This window comes from Nicotiana sylvestris, chromosome 11, assembly GCF_000393655.2.
Source record: "Nicotiana sylvestris chromosome 11, ASM39365v2, whole genome shotgun sequence".
In the NCBI taxonomy this organism is placed as follows: Eukaryota; Viridiplantae; Streptophyta; class Magnoliopsida; order Solanales; family Solanaceae; genus Nicotiana; species Nicotiana sylvestris.
This window is the reverse complement of record NC_091067.1, coordinates 98,983,352-98,996,735: the sequence shown is the minus strand read 5'-3', so window position 1 is coordinate 98,996,735 and position 13,384 is coordinate 98,983,352. Positions and strand designations below refer to the sequence as shown.

The following is a 13,384-nucleotide window of genomic DNA, read 5'->3' as shown; positions in this document are numbered from 1 at the left end:
CGGGTAGCGGTAGTCTGTGCTCCTCCCCCAGCCTAAGAGACAGTTGGTGCTACAAGAAGTAAGCATGCTTGGGTGACACTCTCCATAAGGCCCACTAGACAGACCAGAGCATCTTGGAGTCCTAGGGTAGCAATGAACCCATCTAGGACCTGAGCTGGGCCCACCGGAACTGTCTGGGCCAGAACCTCATCATCAAACTCTACTTGAGGCTCCGCCGCTGGTGCTGCTGCTCTGGGCTGAGCTCTGCCCTTGCCTCGGCCCCTAGCACGGCCTCAGCCTCATCCTCTGCCCCTCGTGGGAGCTACTGCTGGGGGCTCAAGCTGCTGATCAGCGGATGAAGAAGCACGTGTTCTCGTCATCTGCGAAGAACAGAGTAGAAGTTCAATTAGCATTGAGAAACCAAATCGTACGATAGAGAAGAATAGAAGTGAAACTGTTCCTAACTCTGTAGCCTCTAGGGGATAAGCACAGACGTCTCTGTACTGATCCCTCAGACTCAACCAAGCTTATCCGTTAATGGTGAGACCTACGCAACCTAGAGCTCTGATACCAACTTGTCACGACCCGAATTTTTCACCATCGGGAGTCGTGATGGTGCCTACTCGAGAAAGTTAGGCAAGCCAATTATTCCTATTAATTTACCCTTTTCATTTTTAACCTTTTAACAATTGCAATTAACATATTATACACAGCGGAAATAATAATGCAGAAGAACGAGATTGTGACACCAGTTCTGGGTAATTTATGTTTATGGATTCGTATTGGTATTAGCTTAATTGTCAAATCTCGTTCTTCCGCATTATTATTTCCGCTGTGTATAATATGTTAACTTGCAATTGCTAAAAGGTTAAAAATGAAAAGGGTAAATTAATCGGAATAGTTGGCTTGCTTAGCTTTCTTGAGTAGGCACCATCGCGACTCCCGAGGGTGGAAAATCTGGGTCGTGACATTAACACCCCTTAATAAAAATCCTAGCTCCGCCCTAATCGAGCTCAACTTGAGGTTAATTTTAAATCGTAGTTAAAAGCTGATGGGCAAAACTTGGACCTTCCCTTAATGCATAGGATTATAGCGATATGGTTCTTTCTTAAGGGGTAGCCCTACACATTCAACTAGAGGCTTACTGACTTATCCTGGTCCATGATTTGTTTGCATCGAGTCATTGACTTTAGTCCTGCAAAATTCACATGTCTATGGTTGAGATCTCACAGAACCTGTACTTGGCCATCAATCTTTCTCAGGTTTGGTTTCAATCGTCATGCACAAGCAATGTAAAGGTGAGGAAAGGAGAAGGTTGAAGGTCTCTCTACTCTCCCGATATACAAATCCCACGAGGAAACCCGAGATGCTGAAATAGTTTCAGTTTATAATTGATTATGTGCTGAAGTAGTTTCAGTTTATAATTTATTCTTTGCTTATTTTATTAAACTTCATAATATAGTAGTTTGAATGATACAATTGCTTTTAGGAAAGGTATCCCCCTATTTTGTATTTACCAAGTATCTGTACTGATTGAACGCATACATGATATATTATAATTCGCAGGATTGTCTGTTGCTTTCTACTATTGTTACTCAGATGTGTAATTCATTTTCTTTCTCCAGGTAACTGTTTATCATTCCATTTTCATAGAAACAAGGAAACTCTTTCTCCCATCTGTCACTCTAAAAATCTCTCCATTGCAAGTGCTCTATGAAACTCGTAAGGCACTTAAGAAGTTTGAAGGAAAGAAAAAAATTTGATAGTCTAACGTGGAGATCAACAATTTCAGGTAAAATACTGTCTCTATTTTGGCTTTTATCAAACTCAGCACATTAATACAACTTGAGGCTAGATCAAGGTGACAAAATGGTTAAAAATAATAATTATCCATTAAAAAATGGGTTGCATAGTGAACCATTTAAAAACGGGTCGAATATGAATAAAGAACCATATTATCCACTTAGAAAATGGTTAACCAAATGGATAACTAATGTGTTCTAACTTTTACATTTGTAAAGCCTCAAATTGGAGTTCCTCAAGTTTGGAAAATTATTAGTTCTCTCATAAGTGATTATATTTAAGAAGCCATGGATAATATGAATATTCATATTATCCGCCGGATAAACCCGTTTTTATCCGTCTCAAATACGGGTCGGGTCGGATAATTTATCCGTTTTGACCCACTCATATCCGTCCCGACCCGCCCATTTGCCACCCCTACTTGAGGCTAAGGCTGCCACTGAGATACCTTTTGGTTACAAGCCCATCGGCAATAGGCAATGTGAGCAAGCAGTGAATTCATTCAATCAAACCTTGCAAAAGAATTCACAGGAGCTTATGCACCATTGGCGAAAGGACTACCCTTTATTTGGTACCAATCTTTATTCTTTACATGTGACTTAACATCATTCTACCGATGCCATTATAGAACCTATACTTGCAGGATCAGACTTCATGCAGCTAGACTAACAAGATCAACCAGAGTGATATCAGTTTAACCATATTCACGGACTTTACATCTATACCTTCTCATATCAGAGGAAAGTGACAATCTACTGTTCATGTGTATACCGAGTATGTACATCTGGCTAGAAGCCAACAAAAGCCATTTTCATTGATCCTAGTACTTCAGGCGTTTCTTCTTTTCAGGAGTTGCATGTACTTGTGTTTTCTTCCCGTAAGTCTTCATCTGAAAATTCTCGAATGCTTCAGAAACAGCTTCTACCTGTAAGATGTTACCAACATTACAAAAGCATATACAGTACTCAGTATGATTTTTTTTTACTTTTAAATGTGATTCTTTTCCCACTTCTAAGGGAAATGGAGGTTTGAAGTGTGCTTGTCTGCTTGAGACAGAGAAGCAGGTAGTAGAAAGTAAAATAGGCACAAAGTAAAAGGAATGTGGGTTGTATCTCACTGACCAGTTCAGATTTCCTGGTATAAACTCTAACAATCATATCCTGGTAACATGCAGGCAACAAGTGACTGATGCGGTCATCCTTTATGGGGAATTTCTCAAAGCTATCGTAATCCTGTAAACAGTAACACAGTAGAGAAGCGGGAGGAAAAATGACATGTCCCCCAAAAAAAGAAAACTACCATATAAAAGTGACATCTTTTCCAGACAACATCTCAAGGGGAATGAGATTTTGAATTGACCTTTTGAGAACCAGAGATAAGAACTTTCCAGAGTTAACCGACGGGGTTTATCCTGCTAAGGTACTAAGGAAGTTTAATTTCTGTGCTATACAGCCTCTTCCATTTAACTGATACACATCAGTGTTTTCAGTAGTTCAGTATAGCTCAACAAAATCGCTGGGCAATCTAGGCAAATTTAATTGATAGTTGCAAAGGATATTCTATAACTAGCATGAAGAATACCATTATATTACAAGGTTAATTTCTAACTGTCGGAGAACATTGACAAAGAGCATTCACTAAAACTTGTTCATATTAACTCAAATTTCCATCTCCGTAAGTTCAGGGAAAGAAGTTAAGTAAACCTGAAAGAATTTATTTGTTTATCTATTTTAATGTGCCAATTTCTTTAAAGCATACGAGGCAAAGGATATTATAATACCTGGAAGAAGCTGATCCTGGACGAGAATGGAGCACATGAACAGAGGAAAAGAAAAGCAGTTTAGTCATCACACAAACATGAGATCGTCAGCAGCAGTAACAGATCTAAAATTACCTTTCCAATGGATTATTCCTTCCACTAGCCAAATCAATTTTGACATTAGTAACAATGACATCTTCCTCATTCAAATGAGCATCAGAATTCTGGCCAAAAAAGCTACTCTATGAGGGAATGTTCATTACTATCAGGTAAGCAAAAGAGGCCATTAGAGTTATCTGAAGGACCTGGGAACAAGTTATATCTTGAGCTGTCACATTCTTGAAATGCTCCAGCTTCTCCTTGGGCACAGCAAACTCATTACAGAACTGTCAGAATATTGATACAGAAATATTTTAGATATTGTTTCCTTGCTTTAAATGGCTTGATAGTTGATATCATTCAACTTTTTAAGAACGAGAATAACAAGATCATTAGGTCATGTATAATAGGAAATAACTTGAAGCTGTAGATGTTTTCCAACTAGAATTATGACTCTGGACTCTCTGCCTTTGTAATAGATACCTGGTATATATCCCTCCTCCAAATTCGACGAATCAGATTTCTGGATTCCTCTAGCTCTTGATCAGTAGAAGTTTCAATTCTTTTGACTATTGTATCATCTAACTGCACATTATTAATTAACCAATGGTTTAAACTTCAGACAGGCATGGTATTTTGCGTTGTATCAGTGAAAAGATTATCCAACCATCCAGTATTGAGCCAGTTCGTCTATGTACGAAGCAATTTGAAGATGGTCATTGGCTTTTATCAAGGCATCTACAACCATGAGCTCTATTGCCTAAAAATTATAAGATGAAAAAAGAAAAGAAAGGAAGCACTCGTAATGAAATTTATGCAGTAGAAAGTGGAAACTTTTTGAAATAAAGAACCCAGTTAAGTAAAATTCTTTGCACCTTCACTTTTGGATGCATATAAACCGTACGATGCAAATCAGCACGTGTGGAAAATAGCTTGTGGATTGTAAGATCTAACAAAATTCATCAAAGGTAATGTAAAAACTGTTTATATATCTGGAGATGTTCCTCTTTCATGTAACATAATAGTTTCAAGAGTACTAACATTCCTTCGCGCGATAACATATTTCATTGTCTATAACACGCATTGTTTCCAGTAGCCTGCAAGTAACGAAAAGATAGTATTGTCTTTTCCATAGTTAGTAATGATTTGGGACAAATTCTTCAGTTTTACAGAAAAGGACCAAATAGAATATGAAGATCATGCCTCTGGAACTGAAAATTGCACCCAAGACCACAAGCTCTGGTGTCACGCTCTATGTAATCGAATCTGCAAAAAGATTGATTCATGTAATGCAGCTGCAAGTGCATAATTTAAGTTTCATCTGAAGAAAGTAAAAGGGGAGGGGGCCAGTTACTTGTCAACATCTATTCCATTTCGCCCATTAGCAACAATGTCATACAAGAACTGCTTCTCCTTCGAGCTCTATATAGTATGTCATGAAGCAAAAAGATTCAGTACTGTTTTCATATCATAGCAATTTTAGCATTGGAACATATTCACTCAAATCTTCCCATCAGAATACTTACCACTGAATTACCTTCCTCAGAAGCAACTATCATTTCCTGTGTAGAAAAGAAAAGAGTTTTAATATCATTCAAAGAAAAAAGATCTAATACGATTCAAAGGAAAGTCAAAGATGGAGCTGGAAAGGAGAACTACCCTTGAATCCAAAATAAAGTTCCACAACAAACTGAAAATAAAGATCTTGAAACAATAAACAACATGAAATTTGTCAGTCTTACATAATATAATTTTGAAAGCACAAGGCACAGCTCAAGAAAAAATTCCAAACCCGTAGTAAATTATGCCATGAAGAAGGACAACCTTGGGGCAATTTATCCTAGTCTGAAATTTTTTAGTGCTGAGATTGCATCTTTATGGGGAGAGAATATCTGATCTAAGAGTGCATTAAATTTTAATGTAAAAACGCATCATGAGATAAAATATTCATTTGACCTTCACTTTCTTCAGACAGTCAGAATCAATATCAATGCCATGCTCATCAACAATGTAGTCTATCATCTTCAAAGACATATCTTCGTGGGACCTGAAATTTTTTAATTAATTCCAGTATGTAGTTAGAAGAGTTGACTAAGATAAAGACTACAAATCTAATTCAACCCTGGGAGCCTGCATCAGTTTATACTTAACAGAAAACTGTGCATGAGATAGAAAGAAGCTAAATTAGATACACAAAAAATTGACCATACATATAAAGTGACAGCTGATTTATGACTGGTTAAAAAGTAGCATTGCCATGCAGAAGAGAATCAAAAAAGAAATATAAAGAAATTTTAAACAAGATCTGTTAAGAGGCTCCAAAACATGGGAGGAGAAATCTTTGAATGACTAATTCAGATGATCTCTGGTTCACCTAAACTTTGGAAGAGAATCAAATGAAATTATGGAAATGTTGCCAGTGAGAACATTCATCGACTGATCTTTCCACAACGAAAAAAGAACTCACAAGACCGTATGAGTCACAGATAATCATGCTCAATCTATCTGCTGCTCATAGTACAAGTTGTCATATGTTTGAAAAGATACATTGACAGCTCCAAACATATACAGGGGGTAGTATAAAGTTACGGTAAACCAAGAAAAGTGAAAGAGTGGCGTTGTCAGTCTTCTTATCATAGCAACAAAGAGAAAAAGAATCGCACTTGTACATAAATAAGCATACCATACACACTGCTTTGAAATATGGATGACCGTTCATAAATGTCAAATCTTACATTAGTTATGGAATTCTTTTGAAGTCAGAAATACCGCAATAATCCCGGGGGGGGGGGGGGGAAGGGGGGGGTGTTTATAAAGGATAACCCATGAATACAGTGATTGTTGTGGCAATGTCAAACAGACTCCTTCAGTCATTGACTAATTTTTGGATGAGAGGACAGAGTATTTTCACTCAAGATGGAAGAGAGGGCACAGATTGGTAGAAGAATAAAACACCATAATCATGCATTGATGCACAACAAGTATAAGAGTTCTAGGAAATACTTATAGTCCCAACCGAACCAAATATCTCCTTAGGGGAGCACTATAGGAGTTCTCTTTTTTAACAAATTGAAGAGAATTATATATTGAAGTAGTCGTATCATGATAAATGTAGAATAAAGTTCATTGTATCAAATCTTTGAGTTCTGACTGATGAAAATGAGAGAATAAGTTTTAATTAACAATTACCACTTAAGGCCGTCACGAACCCGAGGAAGAAATTCACGCTCAAACATGTGACTGAATGGCCCGTGACCCACATCATGTAGTAATCCTAAATGAACTCAAGTAAGAACAATGGCCAGATGCTGTTGAGAAAAATGAAACCTAGTTGGTATATTTCGCTCACCAGCAAGTTTCACGGTCTGTACATCAAAAGATTCAATGCCAAGCTCCCGTCCCTACAGCCATGGCATGTCCATCAAAAAGATCTTATCAAATATAGGGATAATGTAAATTATGCCATTAGGATATAGTCCTACTTGACAGGTCCTAAGTCTGTTTACAGCATCACTGGCCAGCCAATAGACCCCTAGGGAATGCTCAAATCGAGAGTGCACAGCCCCAGGATAGACCATGTATGTAAGACCTAGGAGAGAAATTGCGACAGAGTCAAAATTACAAGTTTATGTCCCAAATGATGGTAAAGCCACGAAAATAAAAAGTTCACAAATGATAGAGAGCGCATAAACTTCCTGAAAATGTTCTAACCACATTACTTATATCGGATATGAACATCAACACAGAACAAAAAACAAATCTTCCTTTATAAGTTTAGTGGCTTTACAATTTGATCAAAGTGACATTTGTTAACCCAAAAGAACCAAATTGCTAACAGTAACTTTAATTGATAATATACCAGAACTTAGCTATCCGCCTTTCCTAAAAGAAGGTTAGTAAAAGACAACTTGCAGTTATGATGTGCAAAAATAGATGACGACAAGATGAAGTCGTCTAAAACACATGATAGTTGATGGTGCACGGCACCATCTATAGAAATCTTGTTTCTTACTTTATTTTAGCCTTTCTCTGAAAAAAAATATTCTTCGGAAGAATTTGTCCTTTCAAAATAAGTGCAAGTTGACACTAAAATAACAAAGTCAGAGAGTCAAGCTAATGGTAGTCCAGATGCCCACACCATCATGCGGCTAATTGTCCATGAAAGTCAAGTTTAGCTAATTTATCATACCAGATACTTAGAAACCTATTAAGAATCCCTAATATAGAAGGACATAAAGTGGATACACCAGCGGCAATTTGTTCAACAACCGTTTGAAACACAAAATGTAAGCACACAACCAATTCTATTGTACAAGCCTGAAAGATGTACATTTGCAAATCTTTAAAAACTTAATTTCACCGGTAATCATTATCCTAAACATTAGAGAGTTTTCTAATCAGCCTTACGAATGCACAAAAAAAACTTAAAACGAATAAAAGAAATAAAGAATATGCTTACCTAGCTGCTTCAAATCACGAAGCCTGTAACATACACAAGAAAGCACAATTGGAATTATTTCCAGCCAATCAAAAATATCTGGAGCAGGAGAAAACAAATTAAGCTTGCCTCTGAAATTGTTCGGTGTCAATGAACTTCAGAGATAGCTGCAATTAAAGAGCAGAAATGTTGTTAAATTTTACTAAGAATATAGTAAACCTGATATCTTAATCAATTAAGTGCATATATCAGGGAAACCATATATCATGCATGCATATATATACTCTATGTTACTTTAACAAACTCTATTTTCAGCTTTTTGTGAAGAAAAAACTATTGCTCAAAAAATAATTACCTATAAGTGTCTACGACTATGAAAAGAGATAGTCACACTAGTCGTAATCATATTTAGCGAGAAATAAATAAAATAAAAAACATATTTAGCCCCTATTCCATATGCCTTGCTACGCTAAGCATGGTAACATTAGCCGTTTATAGGCCCAAATAGAGACTTGACTATCAGCGGCTCCTCTGTTTTCTAACCAGAAAAGGAAAGTGTTTCCTTCTTTACAAACTACTACACATATTTCCGCGTACACGCATAGCATACAACCAACTATAAGCCACGGAACTTGAATAGAGAAACACTTCAAATCATCGATTCAATATCTTCAATTGAAGCCAAAAAAATATTTAATACTATAATTTAAATTTTTTTCTAAAAAGCAAAACACTTCAAATCATCGAATCAATTGAAAAGCATAAATTAAGTATACTTTTAGAAAAAACAAAGATATACACCGTGTTCGGAAACAACAACAGCGTGCAAAGCATTACAACAGAGTTATAAACCATACGCTACGAAACTTCACGCTCGAACAGGAAATATAAAATTATCAAATCAAGCAAAAATAGAAGAAGTAAATATAAGTATTCTGAAAAGCAAACACGTACTCCGATTTTGATAAGCATTACAACATGCGAAGAAGAATAACGGAATCAGAAAGTATAGGCTTTGAAACTTAACCTTTCTAGATTCAAATTATAAAGTCAATTACCTAATTTCAAAAGCAAAAAGAGCAGAAATTAACGTGCTGAAAAGCAAACACGATCATAACATGCAAAGCAGAATAACGGAATTAGAAAGCATATGTTATGAAATTTCAACTTAAACAGGAAAAGGAAACTTAAATTGCCGAAACAAATTTGTTCATTTCGAAAGCAAAAAAGAGTAAAAATGAACTAAAATTTCTGATAAGCAAAAACGAACTCCGATTTTGATAAGAATTAGAGCATGCAAAGCAGAGTTAGAAACCGTACACGATCGAGATAGATGTTGCCGTGGACATTGTCATGAACGTGTTTGGAGAATCGCCGATCGTCGACGAAAGAAGTGGCGGAGGTGTAGGTCCGGAAGTCATCGTTGCTACAATCTCCCATTGGTAGCTGTTTCAGGTATATACTGTTGTAGAAACTTCTGGAGAATTCCGGAGATAGTACTTTGGTTCTTAGTGTAAAGGTTTCGATTGAGAGAATTTGGTTGTGTTAGCGTTTCTGCTTGCTTTTATAGGCGGGGAGAGTGGAGAGGGAAAGGCGTCAGGTACAGGAATATTTGCAGTGGTGGTGAAGTGATGCCGCCAAATAAAATAAATTTCTTAGTCTACGCGCGGCGGAAGAGCGTGCTAGAACCTCGACTTTATTTACTTTTTCTTTTGTATTTTCGTGTTAGACAATGCATTTCAAATGACAACAAAGGGATGGTTCTGCTATGAATTCTTTTCTCTCCGTTCAATACCTGCATGAATTTCCGACTAATTTGAATTTATATCACATAAGACTTGCTAAAGTAAAAGTGTTTTCCATCAATTTTCACATAATTAAGTCTCAAACCCGAGCTCTTCATTTTATTTTATTTTAAAGCTTTTTTTATTTCTCTCCCCTTTGAATCCTCTTTGATCCCTATTTGTTGGAGCTATTGCTCCTTTAGTGACTCGAACCATAATAATGGGTGGTTATGAATATATTAATTTGTGGTATTTATGCCTCCGAGAAGAACAACTCCTACACTTTCATATTCATAACTCTCACAAGTTTTCATTTTTATAATACAAAATGAGTAATTTCATATTTATGACATCCTTTTAGTGTTTATCTAGTTAATCGAGACCTCATAAGTCATACCGGATACACTTAAAGAAATAAGAAAAGTTTTCTTGTTTTTCCTATAAATAATTTACTCATATTTTCATATTGTTACTCTTTTAGTTTATTTCTGCATAACAGGTTGTTCCAGTAGTTATTCAACGATGAAATAAGAAGTTTGAGTTACAAAGGCAGAAACAGGATGAATTTTCTAAGAATTCGAGTTCTAAGAATGAGTTTTTGTTTTTATCAAGAGTATTTCTCTCTTAAATGGGCCACATGCAACGCAATTAATTAAATCAATGAGTGGTGAATATAAAACTCTTTCCTTCTCTCAAAATCAAGGAAGAAAACTCATGCTATAATTAGGGAAAACTAGAACAAAATGAAAAAGGAGCTGACAGAAATAATGACTTGGAATAAGGAAGCAAAAGATTTGGGATCATTGGAAGGGATGTTCGCGGGAAAATTTTACTTTGTGTCTCATGAGGTAACTTTTTTGTCTCACAATTTTGTGAACTCAGAAGTGTAGGATTGGAATCCACAAATTTGTGAGACAAGAAGGAGTCTCATACAACTAAAACTTCTCTATATTTGCGTATTGGTCAAGATAAACTGAAAAAAGAAAGCAAAGTCGTGGGAGAACGAAATGATCGATGTGGTTGATTGACGCTACAAGAAAAGGACTCTATGGTTCTTGTTTTACTGATGGCAGTTGAAAATTGAGTGTTCTGGTAGTGATATGGTGGTCCCAAGATATTTATATCAAACCACAAGTGATTATTGAGATCAAAATATACATCTAAGTAATAATGATTTAATAATAAAAATATTTATAAACCAGATGTCATGAGGAACCATGGAAACATGGCTCATGGTACCCTCACGATTTTTCAATACTTTTTTCTTTTTTTAACTTCAACGGAATAATGTTTGACTGTCTACTAAGATCTTTGTAATAGCACTCAAGGATATAAACTACATCTTTGACAATCTACCTCAATCAGAAACACTTTAAATTTTTGCACTCAAAAAATTTAAAAAGCTACTTCTAATCCCAAACCCTCGTAACCTGCTGGATTGCAAATTCAAAAATCTGAGTTAAAAACAAAATTATAGAGGTTACATAGCCTATAAGTACGTGTATAAACTTTCTAACTTGGACAAGAGTGGTTGATTTCATGAGCACAAGCATGTTTAAGACTAGATTCAATAGATTGGATTCCGGAGGGGGCATGCACCATTGAAACTGTCACATATTGGACGGACCAGAATGAGCATGCATGCAAAATAGCAGCCAAATCACGCTGCAGCTTCCAGTACTGCTTTAAACTGAGGAGGCACTCGGAGCAAGGGAGCTTGGATTTCACCTGGTTTACTTAGCTGACCACAGGCGGCCATTTGATCGTCTCCTCTACTCAATCGCAGAAGCACAACACATCGTGCTTCAGCAAGAATGTTTCTGAACTCAATTATCTTCTCCTTTTTGGTAGGTTTGAAGAAGGATCCAGAAACAAGATTGATTAGTCTCTTTGCTGATAGGACCAAACCTATTGTTGTATGTGAAAGTAGACAAAACAAAAGAAAGAAAAATCAAAAAGAGATGAAAATATGATGTAAGCGCTTACATCGACATTCTTGTGATGTAAGCGCTTACCTCAGCATTCTTATGATGTAAGCGCTTACATCGGCATTCTTATGATGTAAGCGCTTACCTCGGCATGGCATTTAAATGCTTATAAATAGGGGTCTACATTTTCATTTGTAGAATATCCCAAAATTTCTTCTTTCTCTCTTCAATTAATAAAGAGCTATTCTTTGTGTGGCCGTGGAGTAGGCAAAAATTGCCGAACCACGTAAATCTTGTCTTGTCTTGTCTTGTGCAATTTATTGTTTCTCTCCTAAATATCCTTTTCCTTCTATTATCTTGATACGCTTCCTCAACAACTGGTATCAGAGCCCAGACAGTGTAATTCTGGTAGAAAAGTACAGTATTGGTGCAGGTACTATTCACAAGAATAGTGCGACACTATTGATCATCGTTACTATTCACAAACATTATTCACATAAATTATTTTTTGTGAAAAATGGCATCGGAAGAAGGGAAGGTTAAGATTGACAAGTTCAATGGCAAAGATTTTGGATTCTGGAAAATGCAAATAGAGGACTATTTGTACCATAAAAAATTACACTTACCTCTGACCGAGGTGAAACCGGAGACTATGTCCAAAGTGGATTGGGATCTATTAGATCGCCAAGATCTTGGTGTGATTCGTTTGACGCTAACACGAAATGTGGCGTTTAACATCATTAACGAGAAGACCACTGCAGGCCTGATGAAGGCGTTATCAAATATGTATGAGAAGTCATCTGCTTCAAATAAAGTCTATTTGATGCGTCGATTGTTCAACTTAAAAATGACAGAAGGTGGATCAGTCATGGAACATATCAATGAGTTTAATACAATATTAACTCGGTTGAGTTCTGTTAATATAACAATTGATGACGAAATCAGGGCGTTGATTCTACTATCATCTCTACCGGAGAGTTGGTCTGCAACAGTAACTGCAGTTAGCAGTTCATCAGGAAGTAACAAACTCAAATTGAATGATATTAGAGACTTGGTTCTAAGCGAAGATATTCGCCGAAGAGAATCAAGTGATTCCCTAGGATCTGCTTTTAGTACCGAAAGCAGGGGGAGAATCAACCAAAGAGGACAAATTTATGGTCGTGGCAGATCAAAGTCAAGAAGAAGAGGACAATCCAAAAATCGCAAGGACATTACTTGTTGGAATTGCGATAAAAGGGTCACTACAGTAGTCAATGTAGAGAACCAAATAAGAAGAAGGAAGAAAATTCAGCAAATGTAATTGCTGAACAAGTCGGTGTAGACACCGGATTTTTGACCCTCCCCGAGAATTTTCACATTTTTAGCATAAATATGTAATTTAGGTCTAATATAGCTATTTTGACTATTTTTGCTTTATTTCGTTGCAAAAAGAAAAATTACAAAAAAAATATATATATAAATTTTTAGTTTATGTATTTCTCATAAACTTGAAAAATACAAAAAATAGTACCTTATTTTGTACTTTACATAATTTCGAAAATTACCAAAAAAAATATAGTTCTATTAATATTTTGTAGTCATTTTAAATTTTGAA

The 13,384-nt window shown here is 36.2% G+C and overlaps 1 protein-coding gene across 2 annotated transcripts; it reads right to left on the bottom strand.

The window, feature by feature from the left end:
• Positions 1-2,327: 2,327 nt before the first annotated feature.
• On the bottom strand, positions 2,328-9,770 carry LOC104214244 (uncharacterized). 2 transcript variants are annotated; one of them, XM_070162433.1, is made up of 20 exons: positions 9,399-9,770; positions 8,208-8,245; positions 8,100-8,122; positions 7,123-7,229; positions 6,990-7,041; positions 6,830-6,914; positions 5,597-5,687; positions 5,300-5,344; positions 5,167-5,202; positions 4,995-5,062; positions 4,844-4,906; positions 4,682-4,737; positions 4,516-4,589; positions 4,308-4,400; positions 4,124-4,225; positions 3,847-3,927; positions 3,677-3,765; positions 3,563-3,578; positions 2,904-3,014; positions 2,328-2,707 (listed from the first exon to the last, which is right to left on the bottom strand). In XM_070162433.1, exons 1-20 carry the CDS (start codon positions 9,516-9,518, stop codon positions 2,603-2,605), a joined length of 1,455 nt encoding a protein of 484 aa, XP_070018534.1. In that variant the 5' UTR covers positions 9,519-9,770; the 3' UTR covers positions 2,328-2,602. The 2 variants fall into 2 exon arrangements, with proteins under 2 accessions (XP_070018534.1, XP_070018535.1); XM_070162434.1 differs by lacking the exon at positions 5,300-5,344 and having other exon boundaries at positions 9,399-9,768.
• Between the last annotated feature and the right edge of the window lie 3,614 nt (positions 9,771-13,384).

What these genes read in the sequence shown, in the direction of transcription:
- LOC104214244 (XM_070162433.1), bottom strand. Translation starts at nt 9,518, where the DNA reads ATGGGAGATTGTAGCAACGATGACTTCCGGACCTACACCTCCGCCACT. An exon ending in GGAGGAGGGATATATACCAG is followed by an intron (nt 3,928 to 4,123) that starts GTATCTATTACA and finishes ATATTCTGACAG; the next exon opens with TTCTGTAATGAGTTTGCTGT. An exon ending in AAGATATAACTTGTTCCCAG is followed by an intron (nt 3,766 to 3,846) that starts GTCCTTCAGATA and finishes TTTTTTGGCCAG; the next exon opens with AATTCTGATGCTCATTTGAA.